Below are 26,339 nucleotides of genomic sequence, written 5' to 3'. Positions count from 1 at the left end.
GGCCGCATAGAAGGTGTTTACAATACTTGAGGCACAAGTATAAAAAAGGCCACTACAGTTTATCAAAATATTACTTTATAATTACATATGCTATCATAACATAGCATCTTTCGAGCACTACGTCTCTATTACACAAGCGCCTTCAAGAACTTCCTGAAAATAGTGCTTGGAGGGTACTCGGCTTTTGTCCGAATCCCGGGATGCAACAACGGTGGTCTCCATCTCCGCCCAGTATGTCTTGACACGGGCAAGAGCCATCCTTGCACCCTCTATGCATGCTGACCTCTTCATTGCATTTATACGCGGCACCGCGTCAAGGAATTGCTGCACCAAGCCGAAATAGTTCTTCAGCTCCGATCTCCCCGGCCACAGATAACCCATGATGTACTTCATGGCGAGTCCAGACAACCTATTCAGTTCGGCCCATTGAGCCAAACGATCGTCCACTGGCAGTGGACGCTCTGGATTGTGAAACTGCGACCAGAAAAGCTTTTCCACTTCGCGATCCTTCTGATCTCGAAAGTGTTCGGTCGCATCAGCAGCACTCGCTGCCAAGTCCAGATAGGCATCCTCCACACTCCACATTTGGTCCAACGGAGCAAACTTCGGATCGCAAAATTTCCTTCGCAGCATAAAGGGCTTTCCAGCTGCAATCTGTTCGGCCTGACGCAACTCCTCCTTCACAGCTCTCATTGCAGAGCGCGCGTCCTTGACATGGGCAGCGGCCTTCTCTAAGTCCGTCTGTTTCGCCTGGTCTTCTTCTTCAAGAAGTCTGCAACGGTCTGTAGCGCTTTTTAACTTTTCGGCCATCTCGGCCATCTCTTCCTTGCTTCGGCAATGAGCAGCCTGTTCGGCTCTCAGCTCTTCAAGGGCTTTCTTGGCGGCCGCATCACTTTCGCTGGCTTGTTCTTTAGCTCGGGCAAGTTCTGCCCTAAGACTCTCCACGGCGGCCGCACCATCTGCGTCAAGCACACACATCGTAAGACACAGGCATAAAACTGTTCTTACCCGATGTCGCCCAAGGAATTACATACCTTGAGCCTCATCCAGCCGCTTATTGACAAGCGTGATGTCGGCATCTGCCACGTCCAGTTGCCGCTTTAGTTCGGCAAAATTGTCAGTTCGGCTCGATTCCGGACACCCTGCCGCCTACATTCAAAGGTGACATCTTAGACCTGGGATTAGGATCCTCTGCGTGCCATCATTTCTTGACGACGCACAGAGTCTCAGGGGCTACTATCTACACAGGGCGCATCTTATTCATGCGCAACTGACAAAAGTATACATTATCTAATGTACCTCGAAACCCGTCAGTAAGCTTTTGACGGCCTCATGCAATCCGCTCTCTACGGATGAAATCCTTCCAATCACCGTGCCCATCAGTGCACGGTGCTCCTCTGAGATACAAGCTCGCCCCAGCAGAATCTTCAGCTCCTCCGACCGAGCACCAGACGGTGCCGGGCTCGTCCCATGACCTCTTTCGAAGGCCGGACGCGGAGAACCTCGGGGGGGCGCATATCTACCTTCCGCCCCTGACGGATTCGGAGAAACCCTCCGCGATGACACCTCAGGGTCGCCTGCCTCACTAGGCGGCACGACAGGGGGAGGCGTCCCGCTCTCCATCATCTCCGGAAGAAGATCCCCCGAAGACGAGCTCTGCTGAGAAGGGCTGAGGTCCGAGCTACAAGGTAAAAGTTTGGTTAATCTTCTCAGACATAAATCAAGGATTTCCCTCATTCCTCAAAAGGAAAATCTTTCTCTACTTACGGCTCGCTGGAGGGCTGATCCCCTTGAGGGCGTAGTCCGGCCGAGGAACTCCCCGGCGTCGGACCCTCTGACGAGGATTTTCTCCCCCGCTTCACGGCCATGGTTTCCGGGTCGTCAGAGGCAGCTCTCTTCTTCCCCTTGGGAGATGAATCGTCGGTTCCTCCCATCGGAGCAGCCTCCTTTGAGGAGGCCATAGCTTCCTTGTCCTCCCCCTCCGAAGGCATTATCTCTAGCATCCTGACTAGCACGGGATCCGGCCTGGTTTCAGGAAGGGGAGCCGAACACCTGATCAGCTTTGCCTTCGCTATCCACTCCTGTTTAAAAAGGACGGCTCTTTTAGGGGCAAGTTTATGACAACTATACGGATAGAAGGTCCAGACACAAGGTTGCTTACTTGAGTATCCAGGCGATTGCGGCTTAGGCCTGCGTCCTCGGTCGAATCCGGACACATCTCCTGTGATCCGAAGAACAGTTTATACATCTCCGCGGGCATTGCGCCCATGAAGTTCTGGAGAGCTCGCGGTCCCTCTGGATTAAATTCCCACAGGCGGAGGGGGCGACGTTTGCCGGGCAATATTCGGCGAATCAGCATGACCTGTGTCACCTTGACCAGGCTGAGGTCTCCTTCCAAGAGATCTTTAATGCGGCCCTGTAGCAAGGGCACGTCTTTGGGCAAACCCCAATCCAACCCTCTGTTGACCCATGACGCCAGACGTGGTGAGGAAACCGAGCGAAAGGCAGGAGGCGCCACCCATTTGGTGCTCCGGGGAGCGGTGATATAAAACCACTCTCGTTGCCACAAGCCTAGCTCCTCTTGAAAAGAGCCCTCGGGCCACGGAGCATCAGCATTTTTGCTTATAACAGCGCCTCCGCACTTTGCGTGCCATCCCTCGATCATCTTCGGTTCCACTTTGAAAGTCTTGAGCCATAGTCCAAAGTGAGGGTTAACATGGAGGAACGCTTCGCACACAACGATAAACGAGGAGATATGGAGGATGGACTCCGGAGCTAAGTCGTGGAATTCCAACCCGTAATAAAACAGCAGTCCCCTCACAAAGGGATCCATTGGGAAGCCCAACCCCTGAAGGAAGTGAGACATGAACACCACGCTCTCACCGGGCTGGGGACTGGGGATGACCTGCCCTTGAGCAGGCAACCTACGCCAAATTTCGCCGGTCAGGAACTTAGCCTCTCTCAACTTTAGCACGTCCTCCTCCGTGATGGAGGAGGGCATCCATTGGCCTTGAAGGTCGGAACCGGACATTGTCGAAGGTCTGAGGCGCCCGGAATCTGGAGCCTAGGGTGTTGGAACTAGAGGCGACGGGACGAACTTGTTGGGGAAAAGAGAAGGCCCTGGTCCCTTTATAAAAGGCTGAATACCAGGAGCCCTCCCCGTAACCGTTTGGGACTCGCCTTTAATCGAGAAAGTATGCTAACGGGCTCGATTGGGTTACCCACGTCCGTATTGATGAGAATCCCGTAATAGGGGGGTACAGGATCTCTGCTTTGACAAGACGTGCCAAGGAAACCGCCTCGCAAAACATGCTGAGGAGGAAAAGTAAAAACGATTCGAGTAAAGGGCTTGGTTGTGGTGTGATGGCGCACTGCAGAATACGTCAACAGATTTGATTTGTGTTAATATTATTCTCTCTATGGCAATATGTGGAAGCTTATTTTACAGAGCCGGACACTACTCTTGGTGTTTACAATCTTCTATGAAGGACTTGGAGGAGGAACCCGCCTTGCAATGCCGAAGACAATTTGCGCACCGGACTCGTCGTCATTGAAGTCTGGTTCAGGGGCTACTGGGGGAGTCCTGGATTAGGGGGGTGTTCGGGTAGCCGGACTATACCTTCAGCCGGACTCCTGGATTATGAAGATACAAGATTGAAGACTACGTCGCGTGTCCGGATGGGACTTTCCTTGGCGTAGAAGGCAAGCTTGGCGATGCGGATATTCAAGATCTCCTACCATTGTAACCGACTCTATGTAACCCTAACCCTATCCAGTGTCTATATAAACCGGAGGGTTTTAGTCCGTAGGACAACTTCATCAACTCCATAGACAACAATCATACCATAGGCTAGCTTCTAGGGTTTAGCCTCCTTGATCTCGTGGTAGATCTACTCTTGTACTACCCATATCATCAATATTAATCAAGCAGGACGTAGGGTTTTACCTCTATCAAGAGGGCCCGAACCTGGGTAAAACATCGTGTTCCCTGCCTCCTGTTACCATCCGGCCTAGATGCACAGTTCGGGACCCCCTACCCGAGATCTGCCGGTTTTGACACCGACAGAGAGCACCAAGATGATGAATATAGCCACCGGAGAGGGATTCCCCCTCCGGCAGGGTGCCGGAACGGGTCTAGATTGGTTTTTGGTGGCTACAGAGGCTTCTGGCGGCGGAACTCCTGATTTATTCTACTCTCCGAAGTTTTTAGGGTATATGGGTATATATGGGAGGAAGAAGTACGTCGGTGGACCTCCGGGTTGTCCACGAGGCAGGGGGCGCCCCCCCCACCCTCGTGGGCCGGCAGCCCGTGACTCTTCTGGTCCAACTCCGATACTCCGTGGGCTTCTTCTGGTCCAAAAATAAGTTCCGTGAAGTTTCAGGTCAATTGGACTCCGTTTGATTTTCCTTTTCTGCGATACTCTAAAACAAGGGGAAAAAACAGAAACTGACACTGGGCTCTAGGTTAATAGGTTAGTCCCAAAAATCATATAAAATAGCATATAAATGCATATAAAACATCCAAGGTTGATAATATAATAGCATGGAACAATCAAAAATTATAGATACGTTGGACACGTATCACTGGGTAGCAAGGTTTGGCCAATGCGGCGAGAAGGACTCCTCCATGTGGTTGTCGGCAAGGCTTGGTGACGGAGGCAATGGTGGGCTAGCACACACTTACACCCACCCCCATACCTTATCTGGATGTTAGAGCGATAGATGTGGCGGTAGCGGCAGGTGGGCGGTGGCACTAACCCATGAGACTCGCTCTACATATGGCCTTGCCCTGGATAGATCCATGTCTTCGAGTAGGAGTGGAGAAAGTCAGTGGCGATGGCATAGCGGGGGTCTTACATTATGCCAATAGGTGGTGGAAGTACCACAAGCGGTTTGAATTCTAAAATCGCCTCCAATGTTTACAAACTATAGGTGGTTTCAGAATCACAACCGCCTCCACAAATTACTATAGGTGGTTTCCAATTTCGACCCGTCTATGTCATGTCTGATAATAGAAATAACCACCTCCACTAGGTTATGATAGGTGACTTTGTATGTTTGGGACGCAACCGCTTCTAGGGCTTGCTGTCAATGCCCATTTTGTACTTGTCTGGGTGCTAGGCTGGCAAGACATGCTGATTCAATCACCCATGGGATCAAGAATCAAAGGCCGGTACTTATCGGGGCTACAGAAGCTCATCGGAGCTGGCCACTCCCGAGTGGTGGATCAACCATGTCAATCTCTTTCTAAAGTGTATCTGGAAACAATAATTCTCTTCGTCCACACTCCGCTTCCTCCTCATGTCGCATGGTAGTGGCTAGCCCCGGGGGTCATCAAATTTTTGCATAAAAAATCATGGACTTATCCTTGGCGATTATCAACTTTTATCATTTGTTTTCTAAAATACGCACAAGTGTGTGTGTCATATTCGATATTCGACTATCAACTTTCATCAATGTGCTTGTAGTTTTTCTGAATCACCTATATAACTTTATTCATATTCGATTACCATTCCATTACATGTTTTTTTAGAACAATTACATTACATGTACAATTATTTGAGTCCAAAGTCCAAAAAACTACGAAAATAACTCATGGCCCATGAGTGAGCGGGGGAGCTATATCTCGCCTTAAGCGAGATGGAAGCTGCTCTTGCTAAAGGGCGTAACACCTCGCCAAGCAACTGGGCCGGCCCATTAGTGCATCTCCTACCTCTAAAAAATGAGGGATGAAAAAGGGGAGCTCCCAAGATTTGATCCCCGATCTCCTGGCTGAGTTCGAAGCACTACTAGCCAGCGAGTCAACGTCAAGTTCATGGTACACACTAGGGCACGGCCTAATTGAGGGTAAAGAGCCGTTTTTTCTTTGGTTTTTCCACTTTTTTCAGGATTTTTTGGTAATTTTTTCCTTTATTTTTCACCAGTTTTTCTTCTTTTTCAGTTTTTTCTTTGGTTTTCTTTCTTTCTTTCTCGATTTTCATTGTTTTTTTTCTTTTTTTTCTTTGATTTCTTGCTTCATTCTTCGTTTTCAACATTTTTTTCCTTGTTTCTTTATCGGTTTTCACCGTTTTCTCATTCTTTTTGCATTTGTTTCTATGGCTTAATTTTACTTTTCTTTCTTTGGGTTTGTTCGGTTTTTATTTCTTTCTTTTGGTTTCATTCTACATTTTCCTAATACACGTTTCACCTTTTCAAATACGATTTTAACATTTCTTGGTTTCAATGCTTGTTTTGTTTTCATTTGTATCTTTTCATTTTCTTCTTCTGGTTTTTGTTTTTTCATTCTTTTTGCATTTGTTTTTTCGGTTTTATTTTTATTTTTTTCTTTGGTTTATTTTATTTCTTTTTCAGTTTATTTTTTTTGGTTTCCTTCGTTTCTTTTGGTTTTCAGTCTACAATTTTTTTATATGTAAACAACAGATTTGTAATACATGTTTATTATTTTTCCAATACAAATTTATCATTTTTAATTCATGGTCAATATTTTTTTCTATACACATTTGTAATATCTTTCAAATGCTTGATTAACAGTTACAAGATTAACATTTCAATACATGGTCAACATTTTTCCTATACACACTTCTATTTTTTAAAATGCTTGATTAATATTTTTCAAATATACGATTTACATTTTCTAATACATGGTCAAAATTTTTTCTATGAATATTTTAACATTTTTCAAATGCTTGATTAACATTTACTAAATGCAATGTTAACCTTTTTTGAAGACATGCTCAACATTTTTTCTAAACACATTGAATACTTTTTAAATGTGTGATCAACATTATTCAAATACCCGTTCAATAGTTTTTCAAATTCTTGATTAACATTTTTATATACCTGATAAAAAATTTCATTATTTTTTCCACACCGTCAATATTTTTTCTATACACATTCAACAATTTCCAAACACTTGTTCAATATTTTTTCGAATGTTTGATTAAATTTTTTATATTCATGATCAATTTTGTTTCATCATTTTATAATGCATGGTCAATATTTTTCCTATACACATTTAACATTTTCCAAATGCTTTCTTAAAATTGTTCAAAAACTTTTTCAACATTTTTTGAAATGCTCGATTAACTTAAATACATGGTCTAATTATTTCACACACGTTTAATTTTTTGTATACGTGATAAACGTCTTCTCTATATACATTTAACATTTTTTAGATGCTTGGTCAACATTTTTCAAATGTTTTTACGAAGAGTGATTTTTGAAATATATTTATTTAAAAAAATTGTAAATATATTTACATAAAATATTTGGAAATAGATTGAGATTAAAAAATAATCAAAAAATGAATACAAAAATACATGAAGAAGAAAAAACAAAAACAAATATCTAGGTTGTTGTTTCCCGCACCCCTGGGTCGGCCCAACTGGCAGCTCCCTTCAGTGAAGGTTCCCTCTGTCTTGTTGAATGCCAGACATAGTGAAATCACTAATTAAAGAGCACTCTTTGCAGCAGTGCTCCACTTGTCGCAACCTGAGAGTTTTTTTTGTCGATTCTTTTATTCAAAATGTTTTATCTCTTAAACCATGCGTCTAAATCTTGAACTATTTTCACTGTTGGAGATCTCGCCTTGAGATCTTCAAAACTGGGTCCCATGTCGATAGGTTCCAATGAAACTTTTTTGCGAAAAAAAGACAAAAAACCGGACGGAAAAAAAAGGACATTTGCGGCCCAACTTGAGTTTCAAACCAGCCCAAAGTCGAGAGCTGTGTGCGGGCCGAGGCTATCCATCCATCGTCCGTCTTTACATTGAGCCCAACACAAACGGCGACCACGCTCCCAAAGGAGAGAGACGAAGAAAAGGAAAGGGGGAGAAAGGGCAGCAGTTCTCGAATCCCGTTTCGAAATTAAGGAGGGAAAGGGCGCCGCCGCCGACGACGAACCCTCCCGCTCCGGCTCCGGCGGCGGCGACCACCGCCGGCCATGTCGAACTTCGCCGGCCACATCAAGGAGCTCCGCGCGCTCATCGCGGGCTCCTCCTCCTCCTCCGCCGCCCCGGCCTCCGCCCACTACGAGGCCAAGCTCCGCGAGGTCCTCCCCAGCCTCCTCCGCGACCACGTCCTCCCCGCCCCCACCGGTACGCCCGTCCCCTCCCTCCTCCGTTCCCCTCCCGGCGCGGGTCACGTCGGCGACTGGGCCGCCGCTCACATTCTCTGCGATTGATTGACCCATCGATGCAGCGACCGAGATGGAGACCAAGGTGGTGCTCAGGCTGCTCAACTACACGGCGCCCAGGTTCCCCGGGGTCTTCTCCAACGGCCGCCCCGCCGAGGTCATCCGCGTCATCGGCCGCATCCTCCCCTTGTTCGCAGAACCCGACTACCAGTAAGCACTCCTCTGCTCTTCCCCTCTTTCCCCCTTGTAAACCCTAGTCCAATCGCTCTCCACATGGGAAATTACATGGATTTAAGCACTCGATTGCCAAGTATTACTGCATCCACGTGTAATACATGGGGTGAATTCAGCTGATGTAGCAAACATCTAGTTTGGGTTGAATGTTGGAATGGGAAAATGCTGCCTGTTTGAACAACTGATAGATAAGTGAATCTAGTAATGCTGGGTATCTTTAGGCAATGATGCTATGTGTTGTTTACATTCGCTCGGTTTGGTTTCTTCACCGTTGCAGGTCAATTATATTTGAGCCGGTTTGGTCTCTCCTCTCACTTCTCCGCACCGGTGACCGGGAGGCCTACAGGCAGTTCTTCCTGGATGCGATGGTTGCAGTAGAAGGCCTGTGATTCTGTTCCCTTTATTTAGTTATCGTTGTGCAGTTTCAGTTTGTTGAGTACTCCAGTGTGTTAGGTTGTGCAGAGAGGATTGAAATTGAACTTCTTGTTGAATCTAACAGATCTACAATATGTGGCATCAAAGCACACGGAGAGTGGATGTCTTTTAAAATGCTTCTGTGGATCCTTCTCGGACATTTTGGAGTCCACTGCGATTTTTAGTGACCTCCCAGAGAGGTTCCAGCCTAAAAATGGACCTGGTGTGCTGATTGATCTGTCTGGTGACATGAGGTGGTGTTCATTTGCCACTTCGTTAATTAGACTCATCAACAAATGCCTTACAGATGGTACCCTGCATGTTGAAGGGATTGTTACCATGCCATTTGTTTCTGCTGCTTGTTCTATTCTCTGTTATGGGGATGAATCCCTGCACAAGGTTGGTATTTAACCTTGAGCCTGTGTGTGTTTTCGGTTATACCTATGTACCTTCGACACACTGTTAATCAATTTGGTGCAACAGGTTTGTTTCGATTTTGCGCGGATCGTTGCAACGGTGATGACTGTTGAGATTCTTCCTACGGAAACTATTATTCGTTCAATCACATCGATTCTAAGCCAAGATGTTAATGAGCTTTCTAGTATCAGGTATGCTCTTGCTGTATCTTTTTCTTCTAGTCTAGATTATTACACTCCCTCCAGTGATGTCATGTGGAGCAGTCAAAAGTCACGTGATGTTGCGGATATCCCTCAGTTCTGTTTTACCATGTGAAAGGAATCTATGAAACAATAGTTTAGATGCTTTATTATATCATTTTGTTCCCCGGGTCTTGGCTTGCTGGTTTAGCATGTTTGCCCACTGATATTTATGTTTTGTAATGCTTCTGATGCCTTGGTCCATACTTTGATTTCTATGATTTAAGAAGATCCAATTGTAGGCACCTAGTTGTATTGGAAGCAAGGCATATTGATCTATACGTACCTCTCCTATGTTTACCTGAAATGCCTGATTCTAATCCATTTTAGTTCTGTCACCGGTGAATATTTGGTTTCATGAATCATATCTTATCTCTAAATATCATTCAGTGTAACAGTAATGTAGAAAAAGAATTTGTCACTTGGAAGAAGCAGAGTGGAAACCTGCTAATATGTTTGCCTTCTCTGGATATGTTTCAAACATAGTAGCCTTTCTTTTTTGTAAATTCTTTTAGTCAAACAACAATATAGTGGTGAAACTGGTAATGGTAGTTATTGAATTATTCAGCTATACATTTTCCATAAAATGTTTTTATTATAACGAGGAAGTATTCTACAAAAGAGTTACAGCTGGGGACCTTAAGAAGAGACAATGCAATAAGCAATGTACTGGCTCGCTCTGCCTAATATTAAAGCCTTAAATACCATGCGATGTAGGTTTTATTTTGTCATGGATATTATGGGAGTGTGCACAAACACTGTCAAATAGCATAATGCTTCATCTTATTTCTGCAGAGATCCAGATTATGACTTATCAATAGGTGCATGTCTAAATGCTTTGCATTCTTCGTGTCCTGGTTATATTGTTGAATCTACGGCTGCTGATATTGTCAATGTTTTCACAAGGGCAGTACAGACCAGTAGAAGCTCAGAGCTTCAGGTTAGCAACTTGATTTTCCCAGGTCTTTTGGGTACTTCTCTCTACTAATGCTACCTTTTGCAGGCTGCGATGTGCAATGCGTACATGAGAATAGTCGAGGTCTGCTCCCCACAAGTATGGAAACCAGAGATCCTTCTGAAGTTGCTCTATTTGCCCAAGCCTTATGACAAAGTGACTGAATGCATTCGACTGGTTGTTGACAAACTTGGTCAGAGTTTGGTGTCTGTGGATGCCAACGATGATCGAGGCAGCTTTCAGGAAAAATCTGAAGTATTTGAACTGCCAAAAGTCGGCCAGAAAAGAGTGGCTCAGAACCAGGAAAATACTTTGTACAAACGTCAAAAGATGTCTGAATCACGATCAACCATTGGTTCATTTATGGCCAAATTATCTCCTGCTGGCATAGGACATGAACTAGCAAAAGATTATGCCTATGATCTTCAATTGTCACTAAATTCACGTATTAAGTTCCTGTCACCTGACAATCATAATGCTTATCCATTGGAGCCTGATATTGCTATACAAGTGCTTAGTCTTCTTTCTCTTTCATTCTGTGTTAACCCAAAGACAAGTCTGTTTATTAGTATTTCTAAGCAAGTTCTCTCCTGGATCCCTTGGATTTGCAAGCAGGTAGGTAGAAATCATGATAAAGCTGCATAAATTTATTTTAGCTTTTCATCGTTTTTGAACTTAACATCCTAACCATTAGTGAATGATGCAGGCAACCGAGAAATGTTTCTTTTCCTTCGACATGTTACTATATTTCAAAGCTCTTCAGACTGTAATGCTTCTCCGATGTAAGGTTTTCCTCCATCTTTTGCATTTTGTACATGCCATGGTTCAACTTACATGAATTATGTTTGGGATCTTAGGTAGCTTTGCTATAAGCCTGTAACAACTGTGCAATTCTTAATATTCCTGTCAAGGTTTTTGTGATCCTGTTTTGTGTTTTACGTCCTTGTTTGTGTTTATACAACTTCTTGGGCTTATGGCTTGTTCATCATATAAGGTGGATCATTAAATACAATTTTGGTGAGCTATTTGTGTAATACCTGCTTGTAAACCCCACAATCCATCCTTCCCTGTCAAATCATCTAGAGTATAGAAGGCACCTGGACCTATCAGACATGTATAAATATGAATAAGGGATCTGCTGATCCCATTGTCCCGGGATAAACTTACAAGCTCATTGCTTCGAGCTTATGCCAGACCAAATATTAACGAGTACATGATGATATGGCTCTCTTTCTCTCATTTTTTACTGTTCACTTTTGTCTAAATGTCTATGTAGCCTTTCATCCTGGAGACTCTAAACAGTTTGAAGATGAAGCTCAGCTGATTTGTGTTCACAGTGAAGATTTAGATTATCCACTATATGTTGACCTCATCAGCTTGCTGAAACGGGTGTGGTCTGATGGTCATGTTTCCACTCAAACATGCTTAGACAAGTTAAAATGCCTTGTGGTACAAGTTATTGCTAAGATTGGCAACAGACTGAATATTGACTGTGACCTTGAACTCCTTGAACTGGCTATCCATAGTGAATCTGTGGAGGTTCAAAATGAGGCTCTTATGTCACTACCCATTATTGTACTGTATTCTGGTCCTACGATGCTTGGAGTGATGTTCAAGAAACTTGAGTGAGTAAATATACTTTACCATGATTTCAGATTATCATTTTACACTTTGCCTTTTGTTGAAACAAAACAGTTAATTTCTCGTTTGGTTATGATTACCAAATATTATTGAAGGCATTCCCTTGGTTGAGGAATATAAATAAATTCAAATTTGCTTAGACCACAATGCACTTAATTTGTTTTATAGTTCTTCTGTAAGATCTAATAACCTTGAGTCGGTTTTTTTTTCTTCTTCAGGTTATGTGGTGATTTAGGATCTGACAAAGTGTGGAAATGTGTTGCCTTTTCACTCGGTTTCCTATCTTGTTTAAATGGAACAACTGATGTTACTGACAAAGCGGGGAACAGTTGCAAGCTGTTCATGGACAAGGACTCTAAGCAACCAGTCTCGACATTGGATCTTCTCTTGAAAGGTTTCTGGTGCCCTCACTGTGATAACAGAACTGTCAATACTAAAGAGCAGATTTCTATTGTGGACATGGCAGTACTAGAAACTGAGAATGTTGCCTTGAAACATAATATTTTGAAGGCCCACATACTTTTTTTCAAGTTCCTATATGCGCAGACTTCCAAAGAATGTATCATTTCCATGGTTGAAGTTTTGCCACGAGTACTGAGACATTCTAGCAAAGAGGTTTTACTTGAGATGAAAATTAAGTGGGTAAACTGTATTGATTTTCTGCTACTTAATGGAATGAAAGATGTCAGAGATGCATTTTCTCTTGTAGTATGCTGCTTTTTGGAAACCAGAGTCATGGACATTTTGTTCTCGGATGAACTGGGAATGGAGGGAGGGACTAAAGAACTTAAGTTCATGGACAAAATAAAGCAAGCTTTCGCAGAAGCTGAAGATTCTCATGTTCTACTGACTCTTTTGGAGTCTACTGCTACAATTATGCAAGCCAGTGATACTCAAGGGGAAGTTTTTTTCTGCTCATTTGTATTGCTTATTGCTCAGCTTGATAACCATGATCCCATTGTAAGGAAGACGGCATCAAGATTACTTCACAGATGCTGCACTTACAGTTTCAAAGGAGGAATAGAACTCTTCCTCTCGAATAACTTCCGTGTTAGAGATGATTTATATGACTATCTTTCATCTAGACTATTAAATCATCCTGTAGTGATTAATGAATTTGCTGAGGCTGTTCTTGGGATTAAGACTGAAGAACTGATTAGGAGAATGGTTCCATCAGTTATACCAAAGCTTATTGTGTCTCACCCAGACAATGACCAAGCTGTTATTACTCTGCATGAACTGGCAAACCATCTAAACACTGAACTAGTACCATTGATTGTTAATTCACTACCTAAAGTGCTTTCGTTCGCTCTATTCTATGAAGATGGGCAGCACTTGCCGTCTGTTCTACAGTTTTATCACACCGAAACTGGAAGTGATAGCAAAGAAATATTTGCAGCTGCTTTGCCAACACTGCTTGATGAGATCATATGTTTTCCCGGGGAATCTGATCATACCGAGACTGATAGAAGGTAGCTTTTCTTTTCATTGTAGACATATTTCTCTAGATACTTCCTTTGTAATTAGGCATAAGTTTGAATGAGTTTTAATGGTGTTTCAATTTTCAGGACAACAAGAATTTCACCAACAATACAGAATATTGCAAGAATTTTGACAGGGAATGACACCCTTCCTGAGTTCTTGAAGAATGATTTTGTCAGACTTCTCAATAGCATTGACAAGAAGATGCTTCATTCTGATGACTTGAAGCTTCAAAAACAAGCTCTCCAGCGTATACGGAAGTTAGTTGAGATGATGGGCCCTTATTTGAGTACACATGCACCGAAGATTATGGTTCTGTTGATATTTGCCACTGATAAGGAAGCTCTTCAAATGGATGGTCTTGATGTATTACATTTTTTCATAAAGCAATTGGCTGAGGTATCATCGACCAGTATCAAGTATGTTATGTCCCAAGTTGTAGCTGCTTTCATTCCGTCTTTAGAGAAGTGCAGAGAATGCCCTTCTGTGCACCTGAAAAAAATTGTTGAAATCCTAGAAGAACTTGTTGTGAAAAACAGTAAGTTGCTTAAACAACATATACGTGAACTGCCATTGCTGCCCAGCTTACCATCTTTGTCGGAAGTAAACAAAGTAATACAGGAAGCCAGAGGATCTATGACTCTGCAAGATCATCTAAAGGATGCCGTTGATGGTCTTAATCATGAGAGCTTGAATGTAAGGTACATGGTAGCATGTGAGTTAAGTAAATTATTCAAGGCCAAACGGGAGGATGTTACTGCACTTATAATCGGTGAAGATACTTCTGATTTGGATGTAATAAGCGCTTTAATTATGGCTTTACTAAAAGGATGTGCTGAGGAGTCAAGGACAATGGTTGGCCAGAGGCTGAAACTAGTTTGTGCAGATTGTCTTGGTGCACTGGGTGCAGTTGATCCTGCTAAGTTCAAGGTAATTTCGTGTGAGCGCTTTAAGATTGAATGTTCAGACGATGATCTTATATTTGAGTTGATCCACAAGCATCTTGCAAGGGCATTCAGAGCAGCTTCCGACACAACAGTACAAGATTCTGCTGCCTTGGCTATTCAGGAGCTACTAAAATTGGCTGGCTGTCAGTCTTTACCCAAAGAAGATAACGGGGAAGATTCAAGTAGTTGTGAAATGAGCAGAAGGGGTCAGAAGTTGTGGGGACGTTTTTCTAGTTATGTTAAGGAAATAATTGCGCCATGCTTGACATCAAGATTTCATCTTCCTAGTGTGAATGATGCTGCTTTACTTGGCCCAATATACCGCCCAACAATGTCCTTCAGAAGGTGGATATATTATTGGATTAGAAAGTTGACATCCCACGCAACTGGATCGCGCTATGGTATTTTCAGTGCATGCCGAGGAATTGTTCGGCATGACATGCCAACTGCGCTCTATCTCCTACCTTACTTGGTTTTAAATGCTGTTTGCTATGGAACTCCAGAGGCTCGGCAAAGTATCACTGATGAAATATTGTCTGTTCTCAATGCAGCTGCTTCAGAAAGTAGTGGGGCTATTGTTCAAGGTGTTACTGGGGGGCAGAGTGAGGTTTGTGTTCAAGCCATCTTCACTTTACTTGATAATCTTGGGCAATGGGTTGATGATCTCAAGCAGGAAATTGCTCTATCCCAGTCTAATAATGCCATGGCTGGGAGGCAAGCAGGTAAATTGAACGATGAAAACTGTTCTAATAACGGCCAAGATCAATTGTTGGTGCAGTGTAGCAATGTTGCTGAGCTGTTGGCTGCTATACCTAAAGTTACTCTAGCTAAGACCTCTTTTAGATGTCAAGCTCATGCACGTGCTCTAGCATATTTCGAATCTCATGTCCGAGAGAAGTCCGGGTCCTCTAATCCAGCTGCAGAGTGTAGTGGCACTTTTTCAGATGAGGACATCTCTTTTCTGATGGAAATATATGGAGGATTGGATGAGCCTGATGGCCTATTAGGTTTAGCTAATCTGAGGAATTCATCAAGCCTACAAGATCAACTTATCATCAATGAGAAAGCTGGAAACTGGGCTGAAGTGCTAACACTGTGTGAACATGCTTTGCAAATGGAACCTGATTCTGTCCATAGACATTGTGATGTTCTCAACTGTTCGCTAAACATGTGCCACCTTCAAGCCATGATTGCGCATGTGGATGGTTTGGTTGGCAGAATACCTCAGTATAAGAAAACATGGTGCATGCAAGGTGTGCAAGCAGCTTGGAGATTAGGAAGATGGGATCTCATGGACGAGTACCTACCCGAGGCAGACAAAGGTCTTGTGTACAGTAGCACTGAGAACAATGCTTCGTTTGACATAGGTCTAGCAAAAATATTCAAGGCAATGACAACAAAAGATCAGTTTATGGTTGCTGAAAAGATCGCCCAGTCCAAGCAAGCGTTGCTTGTCCCGTTGGCTGCAGCAGGCATGGACTCATATATGCGTGCATATCCTTACATTGTCAAGCTCCACATGCTGTGTGAGCTGGAAGACTTCAACTCCCTGCTGGGAGATGAGTCATTTCTCGACAAATCATTCAATGCAGATGATCCAAGTTTTCTGAAGTTAACAAAAGACTGGGATAACCGTCTTAAATGTACACAGTCGTCTCTGTGGGCAAGGGAGCCTTTGCTTGCTTTCCGAAGGATGGTTTATAATCTTAGTCATATGAATTCTCAAGTTGGGAACTGCTGGCTTCAGTACGCTAAGCTCTGCCGTTTGGCTGGACATTATGAGACAGCCCACCGTGCAATACTGGAAGCAGATGCTTCAGGTGCTCCAAACGTTCACATGGAGAAGGCAAAGCACCTCTGGAATATACGGAAATCTGATAGTGCTATAGCCGAACTTCAGCAAACACTTCTAAACATGCCCGCGGAGGTTTTGGGAAATGCTGTCCTTTCATCTCTTTCCAGCCTTTCTCTCGCATTGCCAAATGCGCCTATCTCTGCAACACAAGCATCAAAAGAGAATCCAGATGTGTCTAAAACCCTTCTTCTTTATACTAGATGGATCCACAATACAGGGCAAAAACAGAGCGAGGAAATCAAAACTCTCTACAGTAGAGTAACAGAGTTGCGGCCCAAGTGGGAGAAGGGTTTCTTTTGCATGGCAAAGTTTTTGGATGATTTACTTGTTGATGCTAGGAAACGTCAGGAAGATAAGAAATTCACAGGTGGAGTTGGATCTGTTACTCCTGGCTCTGCTGGAAGTGCAAGTGCCCCAGCTAAAGAGAGGCCTTGGTGGGAGTTGGTTCCAACAGTCTTGCTATGTTATGCAAAAGGACTCCACAAAGGACACAAGAATCTTTTTCAAGCACTACCACGGTTACTTACGCTTTGGTTTGAATTTGGAAACATATACATCCGAGAAGGGCCAAGTGCAGAAATGAAAGTCGTTCATGATAGGGTAAATTTTGTTTTACATGTTTTTTTTCTTCATTTCTTTCAATCTGTGTAAGAGATCTAATCAGCCCATCTAATGCAGATGTTAGCCGTCGTCCGCGGGTGCTCGAAGGATCTACCAACTTATCAGTGGCTAACTGTGCTGTCTCAGTTGATATCACGCATCTGTCATCAGAATGGTGAACTTGTCAGAGTTGTAAGATACATTATCCAGGTGGTTTTACAGGCATACCCTCAGCAAGCACTTTGGATGATGGCTGCAGTGTCAAAGTCAACAGTTTCTGCAAGACGAGAGGCTGCTGGACAAATATTAAAGTTAGCAAAGAAGGGTGTTGGGAAGAGGAGCGACTATGTTGCGCTGTTTAATCAGTTTCCTTCTCTAATAGAACATCTGATTAAGCTGTGCTTTCACCCAGGGCAGCCCAAGGCGAGGTCAATAAATATCTCAACTGAGTTCAGTTCCTTGAAAAGAATGATGCCCCTAGGAATTATATTACCTGTCCAGCTGGCTCTCACTGTAACTCTGCCATCATACGATTCAAATATGTCAGGTCAATCTACTTTTCACCCTTTTTCGATCTCTGAGCATCCTACTATAGCTGGAATAGCTGATGATGCAGAGATCCTTTCCTCCCTTCAGAAACCAAAGAAGGTATGCACATGCACATATTTAATACTGCCTTACTTGATAATTATGCTTGTTCAACATGTACTGAAGTTTGTGCACGGAAGTAGTCCTAGTATTTTTTTTTATGGTTGGTGTGCATCATGGTATTGTGGGTGCAACCATGCAAGTCATAGGTTGGATAAGGTGTGGGAGATTGGGAGCTATCAAGGGCTATTTTTGGTCATTTATGATTAGTTTTTATTGTTAAGTGTCTCAACTAACTTGTATACATCAGTAGTACTTCACTCATTTAAGTTACTATTTTGATCATTTTGAACTTCAGGTTGTGTTCCTCGGAAGCGATGGAGTGGCTCGCCCATTTCTGTGTAAACCGAAGGATGATCTTAGGAAGGATGCACGCATGATGGAGTTCAATGCTGTGATCAATCGCCTCCTCTCCAAAGTTCCTGAGAGCCGCAGGAGGAAGCTTTATATCAGAACCTTTGCCGTGGTTCCACTTACAGAAGACTGTGGACTAGTAGAATGGGTGCCCAACACACGTGGTCTTCGGCATATTCTTCAGGACATATACATAACTTGTGGGAAGTATGATAGGATGAAAACAAACTCGCAGATGAAGAGGATATATGATGTATGCCATGCTAGCAAAATACCTGAAGATGAGATGATGAAAACTAAAATCCTTCCATTGTTCCCCCCGGTGTTCCACAAATGGTTCTTGACGACATTCTCTGAACCAGCAGCATGGTTTCGTGCCAGAGTGGCATATGCACATACCGCTGCAGTTTGGTCAATGGTTGGGCACATTGTTGGGCTTGGTGACAGGCACGGTGAAAACATCCTTATTGATGCGACGACCGGGGACTGTGTTCATGTGGATTTCAGTTGCTTGTTTGACAAGGGTTTGCAGCTTGAGAAGCCCGAGGTGGTGCCGTTCAGGCTTACACAAGTAAGCAGTGAGATCATGTCATGCGGTTTCTTTTCAGCAGCTTATCCAACGAATTCAATCCGATTTCTGTTACAAGCACTAACGCTGGCATGCTGAATTTGCACTTGCAGAACATGATCGACGGGTTGGGCATCGCTGGATATGAAGGCGTCTTTCTGAAGGTCTGCGAGATCACTCTGTTGGTCCTCAGGGGCCACAAGGAGGCGCTCATGACCGTTCTGGAGACCTTCATCCACGACCCGCTAGTAGAGTGGACCAAAGCACACAAGTCCAGTGGAGGGGAGGTCCAAAATCCGCAAGCGCAGGTATCATCAATATCCTTTATCTAAAAAATTAGCTATTATCAATATTTGATCGTTGCTAACACAACCATGTCGCTCTCCTGATCTGCCTCTTGTTTCGAATGATGTTCCAGAGAGCCATTGCCAACATCACGGCGAGGCTCCAGGGGGTCGTGGTGGGCGTCAACGCTGCGCCCTCCCTGCCGCTCTCCGTCGAAGGACAGGCGCGGCGGCTGATCGCGGAAGCAGTCTCCCACAAGAACCTCGGCAAGATGTACATCTGGTGGATGCCCTGGTTCTGAGTTCTGACGATCTAACTATATAACAGGTCCCCTCCCCTCCCACGCCGCTAATGTGTGTTTCACTGGATGAGGTAGACATACATACATACATACAGGAAGTAAAATGCAGCTTAGCGGCATTTTTGTGACTAGTCCTTTAGCTGCCTTAGTTCCTGTTACCACTAACCGCTGTTACTGTTAGTGTTAGCTACTGAACATACTCCTTGTGAGACATTTTGTGATCCCCCCACTAATTACGACTATCAAGAAAGTTTCAGTGTCGTCGTGGTATTTAGACTTTAGAGTGGTACTTTCTGTCAAGTCTATGTTGCACTGTAGAATTGGCTCTGGGTATCCTCAGAGTCACAGGAATTCTGTCTTCCCCCTACGTTTTGGAGTATCTCAAAAGGTTCAATCATACACGTAGAGTTTGCCAGAGGATGGGCAGTGGCAGTGGATGAGTGCAGCCATGCCACATGCCCGCCTCCTCTCCGGCGTCAGGATGATTCCAACACGAGGAAGCATGGCGAGAGGGATACCACTGGGCACTTGGCAGCCGTCGTCATGGCATCCACAGCCAGCCCCTCCACAGCCAGCCGCATCTCCAGCGGAGGAATATCATGGGCAAGCAAGCTAGCCGAGAGGCGTCAGCAGCCCCGCCCATCCATCATCCATCATCCATCATCATCCACCACCCCGTTGCAAGCAGCTGCACCCCCTTCCAATTTCTGGGATATCTTACTGGCACCATCCTTTTCGCTCTGATGAAAAAAAGGTTGCTGTTGCGTTGTGGTTCTTGGCCCGGAACTGCAAACGTCCGCCAGCAAGAGCACAAACTCCAGAGTTTAGATTTTGACCGACCTGCGCATGAGCCCAGAGAGAAGAGCCGAACGAAGCTTTTTTTATTTAGTTTTTTGAGAAGAGAGAAAACGGGGCCGACCAGTGGATGACTCCCTGCAAAAAGTGCCCCATTTAGGGCATTACAAAATGCGGACCTCCTTCCCTGTAAGGACTGACTAAGTACACTTGCAGCAAGCTGATCAACCATAAGAAATTTCATAGACTGATCAGAGGTTAGTAGGGATTGTGGGAATTGTGGATGATGATTGGAGTAGAAAACTGGGCCTGCAGGCTGGCCGGCCTGCTTTACCGACATGATCTTTGTCTGCAAGGTTGGATGGCTGGCCGGACGGTGGTCTAGACCGTGTAAATTAGGGGTCAATGGTCCTGCTCGAGGCGAGGGTTACTTAACTGATCGGTCCCCGGCCTCATCCGGGCAAGAATGCCAAGAGATACGACAAGGGCCACTGGTCCTCCTCATCCTACTCGCACACACACGCAGAAGAGGAGGGAAATGGAGGCCAACTTTTATTTTTCTATTGTACAATGGCTCAGTCATCCGTCCATGCCTTCATCATCTCCATAATTGTCATCATCCACCATCATCCATCAGTGAAGATGTGAGGAGCAATGCAAAGCAACAGGTGGATGGGGCTGCTGATTAAACATGCATGATTCAGTATCCATCAGCTGGTGGATGGAGCTGTTGATTTTTCTATACAATAATACTATCATCTCCATAACTGTCTTTATAGAAAATATATTGGGAGAAAGTTTCTGTTTCCAATGCAGCGTCCATGTCTAATGTCTTCATCATCATCATCACCATCATTAGTGAAGATTTGAGGCGAGGCGCAATGCGAAGCAACAGGTGAATGCTGATCATACACGCATGGTTCAGTATCCATCAGCCGGTGCCCAACATTGTCCAATGTCAAACAAACAGGTGCTGAAATCGTTTTCCCAGTCTTACACACACAGAGAAAAGGGGGGGAAACAAATGGAGAAGCTTTCTTTCTCCATCCACCCAGCATGTCTTCATCATGAACATCATTAGAAAACAAAATTGGGGAGAGACTTTCTTTTCCCATGCCACGTCCCAATCGGCCAGCCATCCATGTCTTCTTCTTCAGCGGCATCATCATCATCATCATCACCGGTGAAGATGCGAGCAAGCAACGGCGGGTGCTGCTGCTGCTGCTGGCTTCATCATACACAGATAGATGCATGATTCATCAGCACAGTATACATCAGCTGGTGCCCAGCATTGCCAATGTCAAACAACAGGAGCATGGCACAAACACAACCCAAGATGCTTTCTCTTTCGCTTTCGCTTTCTTTTGGGGGCGATTTGGTGGTACAGCAACATGGCCAGTAAACACTAAACAACGGCCGGAAAAGCGCACGAACGAGGGGATCATCATCACGGTCACGGCCCTCATCAATCATTTCATGCATCGGAAAGGCGCCCGCCGATCTTTGTTGCTAACAGGAGAGAATTTTGATCACGGCGACATGGTTATGATTTGCGATAAAGGGCCTCCGCCCAGATCTTCCGGCCCCTTCTCGCTACTGCTGGCTGCTGGTACTAGTGCTAACTGCTAATTCTACTGCCTGCTACAGCTACTTCTACTTTATTATCCTTCCTCCTCCTGCTGGTGGTGGTGGTCATGGACTCATGGTGGTGGTGGTGGTGGTGCTTCTTGCTCACAAGCAGCCCCCTCCGTAGCCGGCGTTCTTGAACAGCTCCTGCTTGATGGCGTCCGCGCTGATCATCTCCCTCTGCATCTGCACCAACAAACGAATTAATCAGTTGGAATCGGTGGCTGAACTGATGGTGGTGCTGAAGAAAGAAGAAGAATCCATCCATGTTTGCTGGTGGGCTGAGGAATTGTTGGTACCTCGGAGCAGGAGGCGTGCATGGCGAAGTCGTTGAAGCAGCTGACGACGCACTGCTGGATGTCGAGGCCCAGCGTGTCGAGCGTGCTCACCGTCGACAGCAGCAGCCCCGGCTTGGCCGCGCAGTAGATCTCCACCCGGGTGTCCTCCTCCTTGCGCTCCACCTCGAACTGCAAAGCACCAGCACAACATCTCTCAGTCACCATTTCTTCAAGCCACAGCGGCAGCAATGGCGCTCTGCTTCATTGGCGAGGGCAGTGGGCGGCGGCCTGGAAGATGTCTGACCTTGGGGGTGTTCCTGGCGAGCATCTCGTTGGGGTTGAGCTCCCGGAACACGCTCAGCAGCGGCGCCGCCGCCGGACCGGCATGCGGCTCCTCCATCTCCTCCTGCAGCCGCCGGATCCTCTCCAGCAGCTCCTTCATGTAGTCGATGGTGTCCCCCAGGATCGACGTCCTGTCCATCTGCACCCCCAAAATCAAATCCGCACTCAGTCTAGTTTACCCCCAAGATTTTGACGAGGTCGACTTCAGCCATCTGGTGTGGTGAAATCGGAAAGGAGGGGCTTTTTTTTTCACCTTGCTGATCTTGGGCACGACGGAGCGGAGCATGGAGAGGCGGTCGTTGAGGCGCTTGCGGCGGCGCCGCTCCGCCATCAGGTTCTTGGACGGCATGCCCTCCACCCGCTTCTTCCTCGACGCCGGCGCCGGGACGGCCGCCATCTGACCCGACCCGAACGCGCCGCCGTCCACCGCCGCCAGCCCGGGCTCCACCTTGCAGGCGCCGAGGCCGCCCCCCTCCACCAGAGCCGCCGCCGCCGCCGCCTTGGGGTCCATCGCGGCGAGAAACCCCATCTCGCCGTACCCGCCGCCGACGGCATTGGGGAAGGGGCCGCCGCCGTAGACCTCGCTGAGGCAGTCGAACCCCCCAGCCGCGGTCACCCCCGCCTGCTGCTGTGGGTGGTCGAAGGAGGCGGTGAAGGTGGGCAGCACGCTGACGGTGGGCTGGTGCCGCTCCTGGAAGCAGTCCATGGCGGCGGCGCCAGCACAGGCCGGGGAGAAGAAGTCCCCCATGGCATTGCACTCCCACGCGGCCGTGGCGTCCCTCCTCAGCGAGAAGAGCTCCTCCAAGAAGGCCTGCTCGTCCAGCTCCATTGCCCCTCTCCGTCCCCCTCTGGCCTCCCCTTCTGACAGAGATGGAGATGGGAGAGAGAGAGAGTGATGTGTCTCTGTGGGAGAGAGAGGGGATGAGAGGAAGGACGATGATGGTATTGTGTTGGTGGCAACGGTGAGGAGGGGGATTAATATACGGGGGAAGGAAGGAAGGGGGACAATTATTCCCTGGTAATGAATGGTGAGCAGTGGCATTAAGGTAGGTTGGGGGGTTCCATTAGGGAGATCATGCATGCAGCAGCATAGGGATGTGATTGGATTGGAAAGGAATCATGCCTTTCCATCCATCTGGGCTTAACCTAATCTAATCTAATCTAATGCAAGCGGCTCCCAATCAACCCAGGCTTTGGACTCTTGCGGCTTGTGAGCTAGCAGTAGCAGTGTAGTCCTTTTTTTTTTTTGAAATGAGTAGCAGTGTAGTCCTGGTGCTAGCAAGGGGCGAGTGAAAAAGATGAGAAAACAGTAGCGGGGGAATCTGGGTGTGTGGCCTCTCTGCTTAGTAGTAGTAGAACTCTTTTCTTTTCTCGTGTGTAATGACCTCTCGCTACACTCGTGTGTAGGGAATCGGCAGAAAGGGTGACAAGGGACGGACGGATGGATCGATATGATGCGTCTGTTGGACGTAATAAAGGTCGGGCATCATTGCAGTGGAGAAAAATTGTGGCCAGGTGCTGCGTGTGTGGGGGTTAGGGTTTATATTCCTGAAAGAAATCAAAGTACTGTACACCATCATTCCATCAACGCATGCAGAAATGTGATCTTGGTGTGAGCAGCCAAGCAGCCATTGCCTAACAGCCATGTCGCCTCTCATCCTAACCCGTGGTTACCCATGGTGGACGGCCGGCCGATGGTGCATCACGCAGACACAGGTGAAGGTGGAGAAATTGGCCTCGGAGATTTTGGTGGACGGCTCTCCTTTTTTAAGGGTGGTGATGGCAGACAGCTGGGTGATGAAGTAACTTGTGAAGGCGATGTGAGCTAGGTAGTGAGGGAGAGTCCTTCCAACCGGGCTGTGTTTGACCCACGGCGACTGAGCGCCGTGCCGTGCCTGAATCGGAAACGGGAGGAGGGAGCAGCGGCAGCGACTGTGTCAGGGTTCCCCTGCTCACCGACGCGCCGGGCCCGCATGCGACGCAACTCTGCGCCGTGGGCCCCCCCGCCGGTGAGCCCCCCACGTGTCCTCCCTCGGCCCATGGCCCCCCTCCATTCTGGTCATCTGTGATTCTGGGTGAAATGGCGCGTGGCGAGCGTGGGCTCGGCCTGCCACCTCGGCTCATGGACCCAAGCTGATTGATTACCTAAGACTAGCAGCTGTAGACTCAAAAAAAAAAAAAAACTACGACTAGCTGTTCATCAGTCCCTGAATTGAAGTGGGCTTCGATAGCCAACTAATATGCTTAATTGATGTATTTGCGAGAAACATAGGTCAACATCGCTCCACGCGTATCCATGCAAATAGTAAACTAGAAAGATAACATATTTGATGTTTTGGGGTATTAAAGTTGGTCGACCATCCTATCTACTACTCTTGGGGCATTTTTCCATAGTGAAGAAAATACAATCCGGCGTAACTATTCAATAGTGGACCACAAAGTTTCAGGAAGAAATGACACCTCGGGGTATTCCGTGGTGAAGAAAATACAATCCGCTCGTAACTACTCGGTAGTGGAGTACGAAGTCTCATGAAGAAATGACAACTCGGGATTACGTAGTGAAGAAAATACAGGCGTAACTATTCTTTAAACAGTGTTTCTGAACATACCTTTGATTGTTATTTTTGCGTAGCATACCGTGGATGTCATTTCTTCGTGATGACTTCGTACATAAGTACACTAGTAGACCATTGTATGTCAAATTTTTTTCTTCTGAATTTACTTTTCATAAGGGCTTCCCATGGAACCATGCCCCACTAATCCGTGTCCGAGCAAATTTGTCCATACTCCATATATATACATCCTGGTCTTGATTTCCAGTGTGCATGTCGACCAATATTGTCACTTTGCCCTTTGTTTCATATATACCCACTGATTTAATTTGCCTGTTTTCCGTTACGGCTGCAGAGATTTATAGAATCTGCCTAGCTAGACATGTGTGAACAAGGCATATGATTTTCATAGCGGACTCGATCAGAAACGGCCGTCTTCTGCAAGTCACGATCTCCAACCAAGCCAGGGACCCAGGCAGGCGGTCATGGCTGGGGTGCGTGCCACTGGGTGCTTGTGACTTGTGAGAGAGAGTGAGACCCATCGCCCATGGCCAGCTACATGTATGGCCATGGCGATGAGCAGTCCGCATTCTTGTCCGTGTCTTTGCCGTCCTGCTACTCCAGCAGTCCGCCCGCACGGTTCGTGCATGTTGCCGGTTCCTTCGCGCCGCTCCGCTCCAAGTGGCTTCAGAATTCTGCAGTGGTATTATTGTTTTCTTGGTGGGTTGGGAAGTGTGTGCTGCGCCACTCACCCCAAGGAAGTTTTCTGCAGTCCAAGGAAGTTTGCTCACTCACCCCACCTCTGATTTTGTGCGTATCTTTTGTGGTTTCGAGGGAGGAGAAAATATGACGGCGTGTAGACGTACTGTACTTGCCTGTTTATAGTACGACTATACAATACTCTTGTGGTGTTCCAACCAACGGTCTCATGGTATATTTTCTTTAGAACCCATGAGTATGATATTTAACTTGACACGCTACCTTCGCCCCCAAAATACAAGGCGTATAAATCCAACGAGATCAAATATATAGAAGAAAAAATCAGTGACTATGATATTAAATAAATAGATCATGATATTGTTTATCTTAACAATTTTGTATATATACTTGCTGAAACTTAAAAAGTATTCACTTTTTAACTAAATTTATATGCTATCTATTTGGGGATGGAGGTAGTACATGCCATCGTAAGGGCATCTCCAGTTCTGACCATCAAACCATCCGCATCTGTCGCCGCAAATCATCCAACTTTCCATTGGTCCATGGACCTATTTGGACATTTGCTTTTATGTAAACCGGAAGCAAACTGAAGGGGGAGGGGGCCTTTGCGAGCGTCCGGACCGCTGCCACACATGCATCTGATACACCGTTCCACCCAAAACTCTCCCCCGCGCCGACGGCCTCCGCAGCGCATTCATGCCGCTCGAAGAGTGCCAGTGCCGCATTCATGCTAGCCTAGAGCGTATATGACCTCTCCTGGTGTAGGCATCGAAGCGCCGTGTAGGCCGAGAGCGCCGCCCGTGCCACATCTAGGTCTCCGCGTCTGTTCAATGCTGGAGAGCCGTGAGTGGATGGGACGGATATCTATCGCACTCAAGTTGGCAACCCATTTGTCTGCCTGCCGGCATTAAACATGCATGCCGGCCGAGAGACCCATTCCGTGAGGGCATTGA

The 26,339-nt window shown here is 46.0% G+C and overlaps 2 protein-coding genes across 3 annotated transcripts; one reads left to right on the top strand and one right to left on the bottom strand.

Annotated features, from left to right (window-relative positions):
- The first annotated feature begins 7,819 nt into the window (after positions 1-7,819).
- LOC123149735 (serine/threonine-protein kinase ATR) lies at positions 7,820-24,227 on the top strand. 2 transcript variants are annotated; one of them, XM_044569447.1, is made up of 16 exons: positions 7,820-8,095; positions 8,199-8,343; positions 8,645-8,748; positions 8,867-9,180; positions 9,265-9,389; positions 10,233-10,377; positions 10,441-11,007; positions 11,099-11,174; positions 11,669-12,017; positions 12,252-13,505; positions 13,602-16,917; positions 16,996-17,565; positions 17,864-18,490; positions 18,601-18,795; positions 18,906-19,099; positions 23,522-24,227. In XM_044569447.1, the coding sequence occupies exons 1-15, from the start codon at positions 7,942-7,944 to the stop codon at positions 19,071-19,073; spliced, it is 8,109 nt and encodes a 2,702-aa protein (XP_044425382.1). In that variant the 5' UTR covers positions 7,820-7,941; the 3' UTR covers positions 19,074-19,099; positions 23,522-24,227. The 2 variants fall into 2 exon arrangements, with proteins under 2 accessions (XP_044425382.1, XP_044425381.1); XM_044569446.1 differs by lacking the exon at positions 23,522-24,227 and having other exon boundaries at positions 18,906-19,347.
- On the bottom strand, positions 21,185-23,028 carry LOC123149736 (transcription factor bHLH93). Its single transcript, XM_044569448.1, has 4 exons — positions 22,368-23,028; positions 22,077-22,253; positions 21,794-21,961; positions 21,185-21,680 (listed from the first exon to the last, which is right to left on the bottom strand). The coding sequence occupies exons 1-4, from the start codon at positions 22,941-22,943 to the stop codon at positions 21,600-21,602; spliced, it is 1,002 nt and encodes a 333-aa protein (XP_044425383.1). The 5' UTR covers positions 22,944-23,028; the 3' UTR covers positions 21,185-21,599.
- Positions 24,228-26,339: the final 2,112 nt, after the last annotated feature.

The sequence above is a fragment of the Triticum aestivum genome, chromosome 7A (assembly GCF_018294505.1).
Source record: "Triticum aestivum cultivar Chinese Spring chromosome 7A, IWGSC CS RefSeq v2.1, whole genome shotgun sequence".
Lineage (NCBI taxonomy): Eukaryota > Viridiplantae > Streptophyta > Magnoliopsida > Poales > Poaceae > Triticum > Triticum aestivum.
The sequence above is the reverse complement of the archived record's forward strand: the minus strand, read 5'-3'. Positions and strand labels throughout refer to the sequence as shown.